Source organism: Aspergillus thermomutatus (genome assembly GCF_002237265.1).
Source record: "Aspergillus thermomutatus strain HMR AF 39 chromosome Unknown NODE_80, whole genome shotgun sequence".
Lineage (NCBI taxonomy): Eukaryota > Fungi > Ascomycota > Eurotiomycetes > Eurotiales > Aspergillaceae > Aspergillus > Aspergillus thermomutatus.
Genome location: NW_020798129.1, coordinates 63,286 through 83,524, shown reverse-complemented (window position 1 = coordinate 83,524; position 20,239 = coordinate 63,286). Strand labels below are relative to the sequence as shown.

General features: G+C 50.6%; 6 protein-coding genes across 6 annotated transcripts; 3 read left to right on the top strand and 3 right to left on the bottom strand.

Annotated features, from left to right (window-relative positions):
* Positions 1-206: 206 nt before the first annotated feature.
* CDV56_107475 (uncharacterized protein) lies at positions 207-3,165 on the bottom strand (the record flags this gene model as incomplete). The annotated part of the gene is made up of 5 exons (XM_026761094.1): positions 207-548; positions 702-880; positions 942-1,256; positions 1,314-2,270; positions 2,343-3,165. 5 exons carry the CDS (start codon positions 3,163-3,165, stop codon positions 207-209), a joined length of 2,616 nt encoding a protein of 871 aa, XP_026614940.1.
* A 497-nt stretch (positions 3,166-3,662) lies between these two features.
* On the top strand, positions 3,663-4,778 carry argB (ornithine carbamoyltransferase; the record flags this gene model as incomplete). Its single annotated transcript, XM_026761029.1, has 1 exon — positions 3,663-4,778. The coding sequence occupies one exon, from the start codon at positions 3,663-3,665 to the stop codon at positions 4,776-4,778; it is 1,116 nt and encodes a 371-aa protein (XP_026614939.1).
* Positions 4,779-7,719: 2,941 nt separating this feature from the next.
* On the bottom strand, positions 7,720-8,716 carry STS1 (cut8/STS1 family protein; the record flags this gene model as incomplete). The annotated part of the gene is made up of 2 exons (XM_026760836.1): positions 7,720-8,585; positions 8,641-8,716. The coding sequence occupies 2 exons, from the start codon at positions 8,714-8,716 to the stop codon at positions 7,720-7,722; spliced, it is 942 nt and encodes a 313-aa protein (XP_026614938.1).
* Positions 8,717-13,075: 4,359 nt separating this feature from the next.
* Positions 13,076-13,621, top strand: CDV56_106986 (cytochrome c oxidase VIIc family protein; the record flags this gene model as incomplete). The annotated part of the gene is made up of 4 exons (XM_026760605.1): positions 13,076-13,171; positions 13,235-13,436; positions 13,502-13,534; positions 13,596-13,621. The coding sequence occupies 4 exons, from the start codon at positions 13,076-13,078 to the stop codon at positions 13,619-13,621; spliced, it is 357 nt and encodes a 118-aa protein (XP_026614937.1).
* A 466-nt stretch (positions 13,622-14,087) lies between these two features.
* CDV56_106721 (Elongator subunit IKI3) lies at positions 14,088-18,502 on the top strand (the record flags this gene model as incomplete). The annotated part of the gene is made up of 9 exons (XM_026760340.1): positions 14,088-15,225; positions 15,279-15,371; positions 15,421-15,983; positions 16,038-16,191; positions 16,249-16,591; positions 16,645-16,901; positions 16,953-17,086; positions 17,135-17,414; positions 17,484-18,502. 9 exons carry the CDS (start codon positions 14,088-14,090, stop codon positions 18,500-18,502), a joined length of 3,981 nt encoding a protein of 1,326 aa, XP_026614936.1.
* Positions 18,503-18,861: 359 nt separating this feature from the next.
* mvd1 (diphosphomevalonate decarboxylase MVD1) lies at positions 18,862-20,156 on the bottom strand (the record flags this gene model as incomplete). Its single annotated transcript, XM_026760251.1, has 2 exons — positions 18,862-20,005; positions 20,086-20,156. The coding sequence occupies 2 exons, from the start codon at positions 20,154-20,156 to the stop codon at positions 18,862-18,864; spliced, it is 1,215 nt and encodes a 404-aa protein (XP_026614935.1).
* Positions 20,157-20,239: the final 83 nt, after the last annotated feature.

Here is a 20,239-nt window from a genome sequence, read left to right as displayed (position 1 = left end):
GTGTTTAACTTCCATTTAATGAGGTCTCAATCCGAAGACTGCTAGCAAATCTGACTTGGTACTGGAGGGAAAAAGCATATTGTAGAATTGGGCTCATCTGTACGTATTCTCAGATCACCCTGCAGTAGAACCCATACCCAAACGCCGACTTTATACCAAAATAGCGCCGAAGAAAGTCCCCTAATCCCAAAAATACATACTCCAAATTAGATTTTCACATTGGCCTGAATTCCCTTGCCGTGATAGTCAATTGTGGCTGTATAGTGGCCTACCCGAACGTCAACCGTGGCCATTGCATCAAGTTCAAGTGACCCTCCCAGAGCTCGTTTCAGAGCATCGTAGCCGATACCATTCGGATTCATCTCGACAGGCAACCGTGGCGTCTTCGAGACGCCCGGGGGCACCTGGAAGGGAATGGAGTAGTCAATACTGCCGATCTCTTCGTGTCCCAAGTAGTAAGCATTGGCTTGTAGAGACATGATGTCTATCGGCGTCTTCGGGAGAGGTGAAAATAGGGTGAACTCGGCAGTGGATGACCAAAGGTGCAGCTAAGAGCACACGCAGATTAGTCACCTGCTCAAAAAGAAACCTGGTCCGAGAACAATCGGCTCTATGCAAAAGACACATTGCCCACCGGTGACATGCTAGGACGAATTTGAGGCTCATGAGAGAAAAACGGCTCCTATGAAGGCAGGTAGTACCGTGGCTTCTTGAATGAATTTGGTGTTTCCATCGTCACCATTGGGTGTCTTGGGCGACCCCGGAATGGACATCCTGGGAAGTTGGAACTCAAAGCCCAACTTTGATAACGCTCGCCCGAATTTAGGTAATGCTGGGATTGTTCCCTCATGACCCTGCACCGTCACAGTAATGTTGGACCCTAGACGTTGGTTAGAAACCTGATGGATGATATAGATGATTTCAGATTCTATGTATCTTACCTGAGGCACATTTTGATAGAAATTCTCGGCCGGCATCTACACCATCCTGACCTCCTTCGGACGGCTCCCACAAAAAATCGACCTGAATCGTACTATCTGCCTTCGAAGCCAACGCAATGTCTAGGGCGGTGATATGAGCCACCTTTGTCCCATTGTACAACATCATAAAGTCGGCGTAAGGTACTGATGCTGAGTATTCGGTGGGATTGGTGACATTCACTCTCGTGTTGACGAGCATGGAAGAATCGGTTGTAGGCCCAACTTCGAGGGACTCCAGCCGTGGCATCAATTTATCGAAAGAGCCGGAGTACGGAGCTACACAGGGATCAGTGATCTATTTCTTCTCGGGGTTGTCCTCGCCGATGTACTCACGCTTGACCTGAACAGCTCCCTCGGCCGGTATGCCTCTGACAGCAAACTGGCCAAGCCCCGTGGCAACTTCCGCATCGACCGCTGCAACGACACGCAGATCAACGGACTTTCCTTCAAAAATCAGAGATTGGAGAATTTCGGTCAAAGCATCTTCATCAGTGACTTTTAGCGGTGCATCTTTCATCGCAAAGTTTACGAACAACGCCGGGGAGCCGTCTGTATCTTTGATATAACTTGCATTGGCGGGCTGCCACTTTGGAAGATTCATGACTCCAAGTTTTTTTCCATGATAGAAGACATCAGCATTGGCACGAACATGTGGGATGTCTATATGCAGGTTTATCTGCTCCGGCAATGCGACAAGCACCTTGACCAGGGCCGATATTCTTGGTTGAGATTCTTCTGAGTCTGGCTCAGCGAATGGATCTGGAAGACTAAGATGCACGTCTGACATCGTGTAGTTCTTGACCAGGTTGTCCAGTGCATGTCCTGTGAAGGGCATTGGTACTGTGACACCCTTCAAGATGTCTGCAAGCCAGGGTGGAGTCTCCAGAGATGGGTTATCAGCTCCACGAATGTAGACCGTAGTTTGGCGGCCGTCCATATAGCTCTTGACGAGAAAATCAAGCGGTGAGTCTTTTCTTCCGGGACATGCTGTTATCAATTCATCGGAGAGACCTTGCATTGTACCAACCACATTCATGACAGTACTATGACCAGGTTCGACTTGAAATTCCTTTGTGATGGCATCTGCTACCAAGATGTTGGGATCCCCCGGCGAGCAATTCGGTACGAGCAGCTCAAACCCGAGCGATGGGATCGTCAGGGACAAAGGAGAATCAATCGACGCAGTGAGCGAGACATCAAACGCCAATGCGCCACTTCCGCCAGGGGTATCCAGGTCATAGACATTCAGCTTCGAGATTTTGACGTCAGGCAAAGCAGGGAAGTCTTTATCTACAGACGGTATCAGCAATTGAGCAATTCTCTGCCAATGATGAACAACAGCAGCGGGTGGACGGAACTAACCTTCGAATGTCACAGAGTCAGTCACTATTTGCTCACCCAAACTCAGTAAACCAGATTTGAGATGAACAGTGGCCTTTCCATCGACCCTGAGCTGACCAAGTCTCCCTCCGACCCAATCGTCTGCCACCGCACGAATACCTTGAAGGTCTCCGGCGGTCAAATCTGCCAGAAAGTCAACATTGTTTGTATGGCCGTTCTGAACATTCACTTTGATGGAGGGCAGAGAGGCCGTGCCGGCGAGAATATTTCCATAGTCTGGAAGGTAGACCTGCACCTCCGACTGACCCGTTTCGACTTCCCTGCTAATCCATGTGACCAAACGGCCTAGAGTCCGGACTGGCCGCTTCTCAACACGGTCTCCATCCAAGACAAATTTCCCTTGAATTCTGGTTCGTACACCATCCGCAGTCGTCGAATTAATGGAAATGTCCGTAGGTTTGAATACTGCGGCTTCCTTTGCATATTCCTTCACGATAGCTGGTGCCACAAAAGCGAATACAAGGATGGACACGATGGCAATCAGTGTGATGAGCGCGCAGAGGAATTGCCATCTTATACTGTCACTCAAACGCTTGGAATACTTGTGAATATCAGAGGCCTCGGACCCTGATGATGAGGCTGATGCTCTCCGAGGCGCCGTGCCGTACGCAACGATATCACCGTCATCGCGGCGGACTAAGAGAGGCGTCGACTCCGACGATAACTCAAATGTTCGAACCGTTCGATCCGGTTGAGACGATAAGCCATCCGTAGAGCGTGGTCGATTAGGTGAGGAGGACTTCGTGTCCTCGTTGAGCAGAGGTCTGCTTTCTTCATCAGCCATAATGGCTGGAGGAGTGGGGAAGATAGCCAAATGTGGAGCGATAGAACGGATGATTCAGAGGAGTTGTGGAGATAGGACACAGAGAATCTATAAGTTCTATAGAAGGACGTAATGTATAACAATAAATAGATCAAAGATGAGGAGAACAAGAATAGGTTGATGGATAGATAGATAAGGTACCCATACTTGCAGCATCGGATAGCTCGATGGGTGATGATCAACGACGTAAGGATCTCTGGTAACGCCGACCGCCCAAACTCCAGATGTGGTGGAGCTCAACCAACCAGTCCAATAGCCAACTATCAACTGTCTACCGATAATAATTAGATACACTAAACTCCTTTCATTTTCGACTGAATCATCTCCAGGTAGGTAGACTAGGTATGCCTCTGTGATCGTTTGGATAATTTCTCTGAGTCATTCCTTTACTGACTTGTATACCTCCAAATCTACAGGCTCACCAGTTCTCTCAATTCCATATTTCAGTCTCACCCACAATGGCTTGCGGTCTCAAACTGGCTGCCGCCCGATATGGCGCATTGAACAGCCAACACTTGCGTCAACGGGTCTCCCTCAATGGCTTGCGACGATATTCGTCCCAGACTACACCTCCTACTTCTCCTTTCGCTCCTCGCCATTTTCTCTCCATTGCCGATCTGACACCCACCGAGTTCGCTACCCTCGTCCGCAATGCCTCTTCGTACAAACGGTCGATCAAATCGGGCTCCGTGCCTCAGAATCTCCTCGGAGCCCTGACCGGGAAGACCGTAGCCATGATGTTCAGTAAACGGAGTACTCGAACCAGGATTTCGACTGAGGGCGCCGTGGTGCAGATGGGAGGACACCCAATGTTTCTGGGAAAGGATGATATTCAATTGGGTGTTAATGAGTCCCTATACGACACCGCCGTGGTGGTCTCTTCAATGGTTTCTTGCATCGTGGCTCGCGTCGGCAAGCATGCCGAAGTTGCCGACCTCGCGAAACACTCAACCGTCCCTGTGATCAACGCTCTCTGTGACTCATTCCACCCGCTGCAAGCCATTGCTGATTTTCAGACCATGCACGAAACTTTCACACCCAAGGCTCATGGTCTCTCCAGCCTGGGTTTGGAGGGCCTGAAGATCGCCTGGATCGGCGACGCGAATAACGTTCTGTTTGATATGGCCATCGCGGCAACCAAGATGGGCATTGACCTGGCCGTTGCCACACCCAAGGGCTACGAGATTCCTGCGCACATGCTGGAGATCATCAAGAAGGCTGGAGAGGGCGTGTCCAGCCCCGGAAAGCTCATCCAGACCACTGTTCCTGAGGAAGCTGTCAAGGGCGCAGATGTTCTGGTCACAGACACTTGGGTATCCATGGGACAGGAAGCCGAATCGATCAAGCGACTCAAGGACTTTGAAGGCTTCCAGATCACAGCCGAGCTGGCCAAGCGAGGTGGTGCCAAGGAAGGGTGGAAGTTTATGCACTGCTTGCCCCGTCACCCGGAGGAGGTGAACGATGAAGTCTTCTACAGCCACCGGTCACTAGTCTTCCCTGAAGCAGAGAATCGATTATGGGCTGCGATTTCTGCTATCGAGGCATTCGTCGTGAACAAGGGGAAAATCGAATAAATTTCGTAGAAAAAGCAAGCCGAAGTCAGATTAGCAAAATCGATCGAATGCCATTCCGCCCCAGCTGGACTTGAGTATTTCCTGATTAATTGTGCTATATTTTTAATGATGTTCTGCTATGTTGGCAACGAATTGCTGTGTATAATCAGGTGGATAGTAGTATATCAATCATAGCGGAGATGTGGAGATTTACCCCAGGTTGTGCTTCATCGTATGGTACTTAGGTATTCCGCGAGCATATCACAAGGTCATACGGAGTATTACCAAAACTCAACAAATATCGATCCATCAGATTCATGCTCTGCAATGATGCACTCTATCCGATCCTAGATCGAAAAAAGCCACCTACAAGAGCTATGCTCTACCTGTCCCAGAGCCCACTTTCACATGCCGACAGCCACAGCTCGGGCGGAGAAGGGAGCCACTCCACCTCCTCTTCTACATCATCCCATAATACGTACCCTTGCGGTCGGTTGATCAAGCCTGCAAGGTATCAGGAGCCCTTCAAGCTGATCATTCCTCTCCTCATCCAGCCTAGAAACACAGCATCAAGCTCTCAACAGGAAATCGGAATGGATGTACGGCTCTCTCCTTTCATCTGTGTCCCTTCCATCTACTCACTCAGCTTCACAGGGTTCTGCATCCCAAAGCGGAAACGGATTTCGATCCCGCCGCTCATATCCCTCACTAAATCATGTTTCCCTTGCACCGTTGACGAATCGGTTCCCTATCGATGACGACGCAGAGCCACAGGACTATTTCTCACCACGAGATGAGCGACCTGCCGACACACCAACCCGGACATCCTATCTCTCAAGCTTTTCCGTTCCAGGGACCCCGGGCGTCCTCTCGTATTCCCGCAGCGGATCCCGAGTCCGTCTGCACTCCCGAAGCAAGAGTTCAAGTCGTATCCACCGCAGCGACAGCAGCCTGCAGAGCCAGGACGACGGACAACCCCTGCATCATCACCAACATCCAAATGGAGCCAAGAAGAAGCGCACACCCTCATCACGGCATCAACCGTCCGAGTCGGCCGGACGCCGCGATGCAGAATGGATGCTTCGAGCCGGGATCGCGCTCGCTTCGTCCACGCGAGAGGAAAAAGGCCAGAGCTGGCTCGTGAAGCGCGAGAGCTCGACTAGTCTCATCTCGGAAACAAACTACGACAGCCCGGTTTTGGCCCGCCGGCCGAGATCCGGGAAGTCTACGCCGGCCGCTCACTCCAGATGGGGATCCCGTTCGGCAAGTCGAAGGAACAGCAGACCTGATATGGCCATGACGAGCGTCGATGCGCTCTCCACCAGATCGGGATCGGGTGCTCATGACTCGGCCGGTCCCGACGAGGAAACACGCCATTTCGTCCCTGACTTTGTGGATGAGCGTATCCGCGCGGAGATGGCATCCATCCAGCAGTTCGAGGACGGGTACGCCTCGACCTCGGACGAGGAGTTCGACTCGGAGGACGAGATCGACGAGCAGGAACTGCAGCGTTTGACTCGGGAGCGGGGTTTCGGCCTGGGCAGCTGGATCGATCGGATGGTCGAGTGGACGCTCTTCGGTGTCGAGGATCTACCTCTTTCTGCAAATGTCCAGTCCATTCAGCCAGCAAAGCATCCCGACGTATCGCCAGACGAGAACAATGTCCTCGATGATCACTCTTCCGCGGCAGAGTTGACCGACGACAATGCTAGCGTCTCGGCTGACGAATCTATAGCTTCGAATGTGGTAGAGAAGCCAGGGGAGAATGGAGGCTGGGAGGATGCAGGATGGCTCCTCCGTGTTATGAAACGTGCACTATCATGAGCCTCACAAAACGCGATCTCCGCATTGTCCAATTTGTCATGCATTGCTTTGTTTCAGTCTTTCGCCTCGAGAATATAACTACCAGACTTGGGCCTCGAGATAATGTGGAGTTCCCTCGTTTACTTGAACATTCGTCCATACTCATCTAACTCACGATCAACCAAAGATTCTGCATATTCGTTTGGATACATGACTAATTCACAATCTGCCAACTGTCATTTCCCTTTTATTGCGTCTCACCCTCTAGATGCATTTTTCTAAGTTGCTTTTGACCGTCGCTTCAATGTGGCAAGAGGCCAATACCCATACCCACATGTAGCTGGGCCAGGACAAGTCTCTGATGCCTATGAATTTCCACAGTGCTGCCCGGCGACAATCATCCTGCTGGTCTAAGAAGCTTGTCTAGACACAACTTTCCAATCCACGCATTGTGAATGCGACGTTTTTCATCAAAAAACTGAGCATGCTAGCCATGCAAGGATTGAGAGCATCTGTATCTTTTACTTGACACATGCGCCCACTGGGCACAGTAATTCAGAATATGGACGAAGCCACCGTATTTGAAGTTTGACACCAAGTTCCAACCACCAGTATGATTGGAATGAGAGAAAAGAGAATGGCCAAAGGGTATACAAGACAGGTAGCAGACATAGGGGAAATGATTGCCTTTAAAATGGCACAAATCCAGGGATAATCTTAAGAAGTCGGCCGTAGCAGAATCGAAACAAAGACGAAGAAGGAAAAGGGTGTAGAAGGAATGAAGAAATCGAAGAAAAAGAGGCTAGCGATGGTTCATGTCGGTGGTGGTATGATGTAGCTTGACAGGTAAGAAGACGCAATGATTGAAGTATTCGCCGTAACCTTGTGCTCTCTCTAGGTAACGATAAAAAAAGACGACGAGCCTGGCTTTCAGAAATATGACACAATAAATAAAGCGCAGTGTCCCTTTGCAAACTGTAAACGTCAAGAGATCCTCAACTCTCTAATTCATGCAGTAGGTATCGTGATCGTATCGTATGTAGGCGTGCACGGTCGAGGAATCGGACAGTAGCCATCGAAAATGATGAGGTAAAGCGCAACGCTGCCGCAAGGGTGTATCAAGTTGCAACAAAGGAGCGAAACTGCGAGAAGTGCTTCTTTACCAGGGTCCAACTTTGACGGGAGTTCCCAAGCCATAAGTGCCGGAAAGTAACTGTTCCCGAATCGAGCCAAGGTCCCCGCCAGTCGAACTTCCATAGCCTTGGGAGTCTGGGCCGTGCATCCAACCCAAGCTGTTACCAAGCTCGTTGACGGCAGCCTGAAGTCGACCGCCCGAATTTTGGTTATGCTTCGCCAGTTTCTGATCCCATCCACCGTACTGCAGCTGAATCCCGCCACCACGCTTCGCCGCCTCTCGGATTACCAGAATCCATGCCTTGCAAATCTCATCATACGCAGAGTCCCGCTCTATGTTGTTCTGTGGTGAGTTCCATCGTGGCAATGCGTGAATGATATCTGTAGCCCCGTCCAGATAACTTAAAGACACGGACGCTTGAGTTTCATGTGGCGGCAAGAAATGCGGCGTGAAATCACTCAGAGCATCCAGAAGATTTCCCAACGGCAGTCGGACACGGTTGTACGCATAGTCCGACTCAGAATTGCCACCCAACGGAAAGGAGTTTTGTAGAGTCGATTGGTAATTTCGGAGAACCTGGAGAGCAGAGGAAACACTCGGGCGTGGGGACGTGTGAATTACTTCGTCAGCCAAAGCCGGGTGACGCTCGCACATTGACCGTAGTATCCCCCTCAAGGCATCTGTGTCGAGGGTTTCCAACAGTCGAGGGAGGGAAAGTGGTCTGCCAGAGACGTTGGGGCGGGAGCGTTTGAAGGAGCGAGGAGCCGGAAGAGATCGAGGAGTGAAGGCGGGGGAGTTGGTGGGAGAAGCTGACATCCGTCCATCGTGATCATTGCCATCATCGTCGGCTTTCCGTTTACGGTTGCTGGGTGTATGAGTAGGGGTAGACACTGGGATAGTCGTCAGCTCCAGATCTCGACCGTGTAACCCCAAAAAGTCACTTACTTGGATGTGGAGAAGAGAGACGAGAATACTCGTAAAAGTGTGGAGGTACAGGTGGTGTAGCCACCAAGCTGTTCATGATGGGTCACAAACAGTTGGTGGGCAAAGAAGTACTGATATCTCTCAGTGGCGGAGGGAGACGAGGATTTAGAGCACAAGATAGCAGGAGGATGGGAAGGAGGGATAAAGCAAGGGAAAGACAAAATTCCAAACAAAAAAAAGATGGAGAATCAGAAAAGAGAAAGAGAGAGAAAGGGGACAGAAGAAAGAGGGCGTAAGGATGAGTAGAGTTGAGGTGTAGGTGAGTGAGTGGTGGGGAAGGGCGAAAGAAAGAAAAGCGGTGGACTTGCACTTTGCAGGCGGTTGCGGGAGGCAACGCAGGCCGACTGCGCAGGTTTCTGGTGCATGACACCATCCATGATCATTACACGTGAGGTTTTAGGGGGCGAGGTTTCATTTCTACATTTATATTTGATCAACGGAGGCTTAAGAACCATTTCTTTAAAATCATAGAAAGGTATGTGCTCCATTCGAGTAGTCAGAAACGGTCTAAATACATCGAGGGAACCAACAATGAAAACCATATTTTCAATTCCGACGCCAGGGAAATGCGAGACCACCAAAACGACTGAGACCATACGGCATACATCTCCCTACCACAGAGATCGTAGGAAGTATGAAAAGAAAAGAAAAATGATATCTACAAGTACAGGGACTGTGCAGCCACAATGTCCCTACGCACCTTAGTCAGAGCTTCCTCGAATTTGCTCTCGAGTTCCTCGTTACCCATAACCTTGGAGGCCTGCGCCATCTGACGGAGACACTCCTCCAATCGACGGAAGACCCGAATCAACGATCCTTCATAGACATCGGTCATTCCACTAATGAGAGGGACAAGTTAGTTTTCGAAGCAGACTTCGACTAAGCGCACCGATAGATGGACAACTCACCAAATATCAGCAAAGGACTTGCCGTTCGCCCATTCGTAGATGACCTCCATAAGCTCCCAGTGGAAACTGTTTACATATTCCTCCTCGTTGACAGCCAGCTTGGATTCTTGAGAAACCTTGGCAACTATCCGGGCCTGTGCTTGAATTTCCTTCAGGGGCTTTGCCAGGTCGTCCCGCGTCAGAGCAGGAGTCTCCTTGGACTTCTCCTCAAAAACGAATACACTCAGTACAGCAGCGATTTGTTCCGGAGTAAGTTTGTTGAAGAAACCGTTGAAAAGAAGTTCGCTGAGCATGAGCTCGTCTCCCGTGCTGATTTCGCAGGCGACTCGTGCCTTCAGCTGCACGACTTCGGCCTCGTTAATGAAACCGAACCGACGTAGTACACGCTTACGGCACTTCAGCTCATCAAGCTGCATAATGGACATGGCCTCGGAGATCTTCTTCTTCGTCTCCTTGATCTTTGTTCCCAGCTCCACCTTCTCAGAATATTGCTCGTAAAGCTCTGGTAGCCGGGGAGAGTTGTGCAGAGGGTTGGAAAGCAAACGAGACTCGAGGACCTCAACTTTCTGTGGTGATAATCAGCATTGCGCATAATTCAAAGTAAATGCAGAAGAAGATATGTGTCTTACTCTGAGTAGTTTCTTGAAACTTTCGCCCTTGATATTCATATCCTCAATCGGATCAAGCGTAGCAATGCCATCGGGGAAGCGCTTATGGATCTCAACTAGATATTTCTTGACTCCATTTTTCGCTTCTTTTGGATTCAGGTCCTTGGGAAGCTTCATGCGTACATGGGAGATGGCACGAATGCATTCTGTAAGAACTGGAACGACCTCCATTCGAGAATCTTCCCCTTCTTTCACCGGCCTGACTCCAGACGGTAACTCCTCAAATGTTTTTGTGGCCACAGACGGCCCTTCGGCAATATTGAGCAGAACATCGACGACGTATCTCTTGTCACGAGGAATCTCCTCCGTTGAATTCTTTGGTGGCTTCCGTTGTTTGTAATTGACAACCACACCCCATCCAAAGTCTTTGTCTTTGTGTTTGATGTGCACTAAACGTCCCGGAGACATAAAGGTCAAAGAATAATCTGGATGGCTGATGACTGCTTGTATGTCATCTGCAAACTTGTCGAGCTGCGTCCTCAATTCGTAGTATTCGCGAATGGTGCCTTCGTCAGAAATGGTCATGTTGGCCCTCTTCTCTTCAAATTCCTGTAGCTCTGCAATGGGGTCAGCGCAAATATCCTCCTTCCAGCTATCAAGTGATTAAGCATACGTTTCTCGAGCTCGGCAACACCGGCCGTGTTTTGGAATTGGTAGAAGCATTTCTCCAGCATGAACTCGGGCGAGATGCCTTCCACACGCATCAGGTTCAGTATCATATTGTAACCCAAATGGAAAGCTGAGTTGAGCCTATCCTGCTCTCCGCGCACAATCTCCTTCGCCACCGCAGGATCCATCTCTTCACCAATCATCATGATCACGAGACCGCGGTCATCAAGACCTCTTCGACCAGCTCGACCAGACATCTGGACGAATTCGGACGGCGTTACCCAGCGCTGGCTAAAACCGTCAAATTTCCGGACGCTCGTGAAGACAACAGTCTTTGCAGGCATGTTCAGGCCGATTGAGAACGTTTCCGTCGCAAACAGCACCTTGATAAGTCCTTCTTGGAAGAGAATCTCAATGGTCTCTTTGAGAATAGGAAGCAACCCAGAATGATGGACACCGATACCTCTCCGGAGCAGAGGCAGAATGTTTTTAATCTGAGGCAGGTTCCTATCTTCTTCGGAAAGCATCTCGATAGCGCTGTTAAAAACCTTGGATACCATCTCCTTCTCCGAATCATCATTGAAGGCCAAACGACTCATGTTGAGAGCGCACGCCTCGCATTCACGTTTGCTGAAACTGAAGACAATGACGGGGTTGAGGTTCTTCAGCATGATCATTTTCACAATCTTGTAAATGTCGGACGGCCCTTCAGTTCCCCCCTTATTCGACCTCTTGTCTTTACCCTTTCCCTTCCTTTTGGCCATAGCATCCGACGGGTCATCTCCCTTCTTGTCTGCGATGCTGCTCATTGCCTTTTGGAAGTTTTCTTCGCGGAACACTCCCTTTTCGTCGACGACGAGAAAGATGCCCTCACCACCTGCGGGGAAGAAATAATGTTGTAAAGGAGTAGGTCTGAAATCAGTATATACGACGTGACAGGGTTGGTTGTGCATCTTGACGATCCATTCGGCGAACTGCATAGCATTGGGAATTGTCGCCGACAGGAATACATATCTGACCTTATCCGGTAACAAAATGATGGTCTCTTCCCAGACCACTCCCCGAACTACCATAACTGTCAGTAGCTTTTAAAGTCAGCACCATTCACGAGACTTACCGGCATCACGCATGTAATGAATCTCGTCGAAAACAACCCATGCAACTTCGCGCATAATTTCCGAGCCGCGATACAACATGGACCGAAGAATCTAGCCGAGAACGTCAGCGAACACCCAGTTGCGCTTGGAGTGTCATGGAGGTCTACCTCTGTTGTCATGACCAGACAGGTCGCTGTTGGGTTGATAGTGACATCTCCCGTCATTAAACCAACATCACCAAATTCCGCCGCGAACTCTCGGTATTTCTGGTTACTTAAAGCCTTGATAGGACTTGTGTAGATGACTCTTTGGTTGTTCTTCAAACTTTGCGCGATAGCGTACTCCGCAACTACCGTCTTACCGGCACTGGTATGAGCCGAGACCAGAACACTTTCCTCTCTCTGAATGGATGCAACGGCCACTTGCTGGAACGGGTCGAGAGTGAACGGCCACACCCTTGCAGGGTTCTCAGGCGGTTTGTGTTGCGAAATCGGAACGTATGGATAGTTGGGCGGAATGGCGACTTGATGCCGAACCTGGTGCGACAACTTGACCGAAGTTGTCTCCTTTGCGGTTTGTAGACCTGCAGATGCTGCAACCTCGCGCTCCTGCGCCGTCTCGAATTCGTCTGCTAGTACAGGCTGCGGTTCCTTCTCGAGTCGCGGACGTTTCGCACCAGGTTGTTGCTGGTTGTTCTCGGTCGCAGGCGCTTCAGCCTGTTCCCCATATGCAGCTTCTCCAGCGGGTGCATCGGGAATCTCGATATCTTCCTTGCTCTCTGTCGCTGCGCCATTTTCCTTCACATCGCCATTTACCTGACGCTTCTTGCTCTTGTCTTTCTTGGGTCGTTTGGGTGCACCATCGGCGGGCTTCGCTGCCGCTTGAGGCTGGTCCTCGAATACATCAAAGAGTTCATCCATTATCGAGACAAACTCCAGAATCAGCCACAGATGGCAGATATGAGGCCAAGTTGAGCTGAGACGCCTGTCGTTCTCTGCGATCAACTAAGAAATTTCAATGTTCCTTCTAAGGAAGGCGGCGTGTGATTGGGCAGTAACAGTTTTCTTTAGAAATTATTATCACCGCCGGGAAAACTTGCTACTTCGGAGCGAAAATGTCACGTGATACGGGTTCCGGGGAGCCGCCGAAGCTGTGTCGTTCCACTCCTTCTCTTTCCTTCCGGGTGGTCGATTATCGGGTTACTTCGACGGTATCGTGTCTCCTGCTTCCCTCAAGGTGCGTAATTGTTACTTTTGACTGCCACTTCCCTCAGTTGGATCTGACGGGTGTGTTTAAGATGAACGCTGCTTCTGCTCTCCGCGCCAGAATGGCCACCTCCTTCGTCGCCCGTCGTGGCTTTTCCACCACCCGGGCCCAGCTCGGAAGCCCATACCACTACGCTGAGGGCCCTCGCTCCAACATTCCCTTCAACCCTCTGACCAAATACTTCTTCTGGAGATACTGGGCTTTCATGAGTTCGTCCTTCCAATTGAATGTCCGCGATGCAGCAAATCAACCATGCTGACTTTTGGATGTGTAGTTACCGGCTTCGGTGCTCCCTTCGCCATTGCTGGTACGTTCTCAGTAGTCGAACGCAGGATCATATGTATCCGTCTAACACTGCTCCTACACAGTTTGGCAAACCTACAAGACCCGTTAAGAAGCTCGATTACGCTGAGACTTCTCACACCTCGGCATCCTTGGGCATTGGGAAATGGCGGGAAATGTATCCTATCCTTGAAGCATTCGGTATTATGTACAAAGTTCAGAATTCAGTGGATTTCGACGCATCAATGCTTTGCGATCTATTTTATTGTTTTCTTTCCTCGTAGTTGTGGTTGTAGTGGATTGTGCAGATGGGTTGATGCCCATTAGAAGAATATGGATGAAGTCATTGGTCGAGCGCTCACTTTTGTCCGTCCGAAAATTAAAAATCTTTGGTCGGCACAGCTATGTTTGCAGTCCGCAGACAACACAATAATTGTACCTGAAACGAGCTAATCCTTTTCGGAGTATTTCACGAAGCTCTTTTCATGAAGTCGATCACTTGATTGCTCTGAATCAACTATTTACTTGTGCAAGCTTCGTCGATACATGGCGGGGTAAAGTCTTCAATATCTTGAAAGATGCGCAACTTGAAAAACGTGCGCCTCGCGGAGGTACATCTTCAGAATGAGCTTCCTCTTACGGCTACCGCGTGGGATACAGCTTCGGACGCTGTAATTTGTACCTTTGGACCTACAGAAGCGAACCCCATCATTGAGCTTAGGAGGAAGCACCAAGACAGCTACTTTACAACCCCTGTAGGCGCAGAAGTATTTGAATGCATCGCATCCTGGGATGCGCCATGCCCGCTACCTGATTTGAGCTGCGATCGGGTTCTGTCGCTACATTACTTCGCGGACAATCACACCGCGTGCTTGGTTCTGGAAGGAGGTGACATCGTCATTGTTCGTGAGGAACCCCTTCCGGGTGAAGATAAGATCGAGATCGTGGGTTCAGTCGATGTTGGCATTGCAGCTGCCGCTTGGTCTCCGGATGAGGAGCTACTAGCTCTCACAACTAGAGCCAATACCTTTCTCTATATGACTAGAGAGTTTGAGAATGTTGCTGAGATCACGTTCACTCCCGAAGATCTTAAAGCATCCCAGCATGTTTCCGTGGGCTGGGGCAAGCGAGAGACACAATTTCAAGGAAAGAGAGCCAAAGCCCTCAGGGACCCCACGATGCCTGAAAAGGTAGACGAGGGCAAAATGAGCAGCAACGATGACGGCAGAACTACTATCAGCTGGCGCGGTGACGGTGCTTACGTTGCTGTGAACAGTATCGAAGCGGGTGTTCGTCGCGTGATTAGGGTCTACTCCAGAGAAGGCACTTTGGACAGCGTGAGCGAGCCAGTCGATGGTCTAGAAGGTGCCCTTAGCTGGCGGCCCTACGGCAATCTAATTGCGGGGATTCAGCGGCTTGAAGACAAGGTTGATGTGGTATTTTTTGAGAGAAACGGCTTGCGCCATGGAGAGTTCTCGCTTCGCCTCACCGAGGAAGAGAGAGCATCCTGGGCCTCTGATATTCATCTCAGTTGGAATGTCGATTCAACAGTCCTTGCTGTCTTGTTCCGCGATCGTATTCAGTTCTGGACCATGGGTAACTACCACTACTATCTCAAGCAAGAGGTTCCTGTGCTGGCCAATCCGGATTATCCTCGTCCTTTTGTCTTCAAATGGCATCAAGAGAAGGCTCTACGCTCTGTTGCTTGTGGCTCAGGTACTTGGCACTCCGATGTCTCTTCCATATACATGCTGATGATCTTTTTCCAGCGTCGATATTGGACGTAGACTTTGTCTTCGATGTTGCCCATGGTTCGACCGTCTCTCCTCATGACGTCGGTGCTGTTGCTGTGGTCGATGGAAGTATGTTTGGATTCACATCGGATGAGAAGAGCCTCATGCTAATTCGCAGAAGAAACACTCAAGTTGACGCCCCTAAGACTATCGGGAGTTCCTCCGCCAATGGCTCACAATAACGTGCCAGTGCACTCGAACGTTGTCGATGTCGCATTCAGCAAGTCTGGCACTCGAATAGCGGTCCTTATGAAAGATTGCTTCTCTGTCTACATGTGGTCACTGAAGACTCGTCCTGTTCCTTCTCCAATACTCGAATCTAGCCATCCCTTGCCGGACACTGTAGACAGCCGACCACGACAGATCGCTTTTTTGAACGAGAATGAAGTCTACATTCTCAGGAACAGTGGACCGAACAGCGCTCGTATTGAAAGGACAACGCTCGAGACCCGATCGACGACGACCGCCTATCAAGCAACAGACTCGGAGCAGCTTCTCACAATTGTCCCAGCCCTTGGACATGACGCTTTGTGGCTTTCGCATGTCCGTCAACCTGGGCGCCCAATCGCGTACTCTATCTTGAAAGCCTTCTCCTCCGGAGACGTCGACGTGGACTATTGGGACCAGAGCCCTGCTGTCGACACCCACTGGGCTCGGGCTGTCCACTTGTCAGAGGATGAGGTATTATCTCTCATTGCCCCACAATTGACTGAAATCTCGCTGACAGCTTAAAAGCGCGTTTTGATCTCATTATCGAGGACCGGGGCCCTTTATGCAAATAGCCAACTGCTTGCAAAGAATTGCACGTCCTTCCTCGTGACCCAAGCGCACGTCTTGTTTACTACTTCCCAGCATCTTCTCAAGTTTGTTCACTTGGCAAAAGCAGAAGGTTTGTTGAATATGGCGATCTCATTTCCATTTTCTAATGGCTAATTTCAACTTACAGAGATGGAAGTTCCTGCCGACACCCCCGAGACGGACGAACGATGCCGAAGTATCGAACGTGGAAGCAAACTGGTGTCAGTCATGCCCTCTAAGTTCGCTGTCACCCTACAGGCGCCCAGGGGCAATATAGAGACAATCTACCCTCGGGCTCTTGTCTTGGCCGGCATCAGAAACTACATCGATCGAAAGGACTACCGCTCCGCATTTCTTGCCTGCCGCAGCCAGATGGTAGACATGAACATCCTTCATGATTATGCACCTGAACAATTCTTGGAAAATGTTGCATTATTCGTGGATCAAGTGAAGAGGGTAGATTTCATCGATGAATTCCTATCCCGGTTGAGGTGAGTTGACGGCCTGACTTTTCCTCTCGAGAGCCGTGCTGACCGGTCCTCAGTGAGGACGACGTCTCACAAACTTTGTACAAGGACACCTTAAAGACACCCAGGGAGGTTCAAACCACAGTTCAGCCGGAGAATACAGCCTCTTTCAAGCCGACGACTAAGGCCAGCAAGGTCAACCGAATCTGCGATGCGTTTCTGGCCACCCTCGAGAAACGCTTGGACACCAACTTGCATAACCTGGTCACTGCACATGTTTGCAAATCGCCACCGGATCTCGAAGCTGGACTTCAGCTTGTCGCTCGCCTGAGAGGTTTGTTTACAGTCACGAGTACTCCTTTGCCAGTTGCTGACCGCTCTATAGAACAAAGCGCGGAGCAAGCAGAGGACGCAATTGAGCATATGTGTTTCCTCACAGATGCTCACCGCCTGTACGACCATGCATTGGGTCTCTACGACCTCGAGCTCACTTTGTTGGTTGCTCAGCAGGCTCAAAGGGTAAGATTGGCCCATGTGGTTGGCGAGCAAGTCTCTAACCTCGACTAGGACCCTCGAGAATACCTCCCATTCCTGCGGAAACTTCAGCAGCTTCCCGACGATCGACGTCGTTTCGAAATTGACAATTATCTTGGCCGCTGGGCCAAGGCTCTGAAGCATCTCCATACTCTCAACGCCTATGACGAGATGCGCGCTTATGTCATAAAGCATGAGCTGTACAAAGAAGCGATTGACTTGTTCAAATATCAGCAGGAGCAGCTGCGTGATATGACGCATATCTATGCCGATTTCTTGCACGATCACTCCAAATACAAAGAAGCAGGAATCGGTACGTCTCTCCATTCTTATATAGTCCCGCCAAGTAGCACGCGAACACACTAGTGCTGACTCTTTGTAGCTTACGAGTCTCTATCGCTCTACGAAGATGCATACAAGTGCTACCACCTGGCGCACCTCTGGCGCGAGTCTCTATACTGTGCCATGATGGTTCCCCTGTCGGAAGCGGATCTCACCGCACACGCACTTGCCCTATCGACTACATTGACCGAAGAAAGCCGCGACTACGTCTCTGCAGCTCACATCCACGCAGAGCACCTGCATGACATCCCGGCAGCGGCTCGCCTCCTCTGCCGCGGTTCTCGCTTCGCGGACGCCACGCGTATCCTCGCGCTCCATGGCAAACAAGATCTGATCCCGGAGGTCGTAGACACAGGTCTCGCAGACTCCATGGGAACCACGACGGACCTCCTTGCCGACTTCAGGTCACAGTTGAACGCCCAGGTTCCACGTATCCGAGAACTACGCAAACGCCGTGCTGCCGATCCCCTGGCCTATTTCGGTGGTGATCCAACTACCGGTGACCTCGGAGTCGATATTCCAGATAACGTCTCTCTGGCTCCCACGGACGCCTCCACACTGGCTGGCCGCACCATGTTCACGAGGTACACCGGCAAAACGACATCCTCACGGCATACGTCCAAGACCCGGCGGCGAGAGGAGCGTAAGCGGGCGCGTGGTAAGAAAGGCACGGTCTACGAAGAGGAGTACCTGGTCAATAGTGTGCGACGACTCATTGAACGAGTCAACTCGACTGTTGCTGAAGTGGAAACGCTTGTTGACGCACTCCTGCGGCGGGGGATGCGCGAGCGCGCCGCTGCTATTGAAAAGACTATGCAGGAAGTGCTGAAGATGTGCGCTGATAGTAGGGAGGAAGTGTTTGGCGCCCCAGGACAAGACGAGTGTGAAAACGCCGCAGAGGGCCCCGAGGGTGAAAACCTTGATGGTGCCGAAGAACTTAGACCTCGCGGGGGACAGCGTGTGCTCGCCGAGAGTGTCACGTCCGTGCTGGGTACCGGTAAATCAGGGCGGGAAGTCCCACCGGTCAAGGAAATGAAGAAGTCTGCCCTGCTGAACTAATCTCCTAGTATGGATGAGGTTTGATTACTTTTTTTGGGCTACTATCTGCTGAGGTAAATTATGGATAGATAAAAAGGAGTAATAAACCCGAAATCCAACAGTGTCTGGACCACTTGCTAATGGACGTTGCACCATGCAATGCTGTTAAGAACATGATATGCAGTTGTAGCTTAATGATTTGATGTGCATGGCTGGAACTGTTGTTGCGCTAGTTTTTGCGTTAAAAGAGTCTGGATTAAAACCATAATGGACAATTCAGGAGTAGAGAAAATGATCACAGCTGGGTATCTTCTCGTGTGAAGCACCATGTTCGAGGGCACTTGTGCGCTGATTAAAATGTTCTGGAGTGCTCATGACATTCAAGAAGAGAGGATATCACCTGTTGCGCTCACAAGGTGATCCTCCACGCTGATAGGACCCTCCCCGACACCAGTCAGAATGACACGGCTGATGCCGTTCTTCAAGACTTCCACAGCTCTAGAGTCAACCTTCTCCAGAGGCACGCCTGGAGCAGTGACGTTCTTCAAGATATCGTAGAATGGGCCGTCGAACCCTTCCGTGTTGGTGCCCAGAATAGCCTTGACGGTTCCTGCGACCAGCTCGGAGTCTTTCTCAAGGTAGTAGATAACGGCATTCGGGCCAGCGTCGAATGTGTAAGCACACACAGTCTGGCCAACGGCACGGTTAATGTCGTGGACGAGTCTCACGGCAGCTCTGGAGACGTCGTTCATGTAGAAGATTGGAGGCCAGGAGTCGAGGCAAGTTGCGTGGAAGCTATTCGAGTCACGCATAGTGATTTCGGCAAAGGCAGGGAAGTCCTTGTTCTGGATTGCCGTCTCAATGGCGGCCATTCGCTCAGGGACAACGGAAGCGGCTCGGGTAGCAAAGAGACTCGAGGTAGCAACGGTAGTCTGCATACCCTCTGTGCTGGGGACGTCTTTCTTCTCAGCACTAACCACCAGGATGATTGCACGCATCTCAGGCCAATGAGATGCAGGAGCAACTTCCTCAGCCAGACTGTCGCTACCATCTTCCCGATCGCCAGCACGCCAGGCAACATAACCGCCCATCAGAGATCGACAAGCGGAGCCAGAGCCCTGACGGGCAATACGGCTGAGCTCCAGGGGAGATTGCGGAAGCTGATAGAGATCCGCTATAGCACGGACAAGTGCTGCGAAGCCAGCGGCTGAGCTCGCGAGACCAGCAGCGGTGGGGAAGTTGTTCTCGGAAACAATTCGCAGTGGGAGAGTAGACAGTTTAGGCAATGAGGAGTCGGCATTTTCGAGAGCCTGGCGGAGGGAACGCAGATTGGAGAGACAAGCGAGTGTGCGTTTGGATGACTGAATATCCTGGGGCTTGCCGTTCAAGATGAGCTCGTCTGCGGCGGGGTAGATAGCTGAGCAGGAGGCGGTAGTGAGGGTTCGGAGGGAGCGCTGAGAAAGGGTAACAGAAAGGGAAGAATTGGTCGGCAGATTCAGAGATGCATCTCTTTTACCCCAATACCTAGAGTACCACTGTTAGGAGAAAACGAGGATCACCATAGAACGAACGATGGGTTCAATAGGGGGCGATTGTCAACTCACTTAATAACAGCAATATTGACAGGGGCTGTGGTGGTAGCCCGATAGACCGTACGATCAGAATTAGCCGCCATCGTGTTCGAATTCAAGGGAGTTGCGTTTCTGTCGAAATAGGGGGGGGAGAGTGGTATACTATAAGCTCAATTGTTGATGAGGG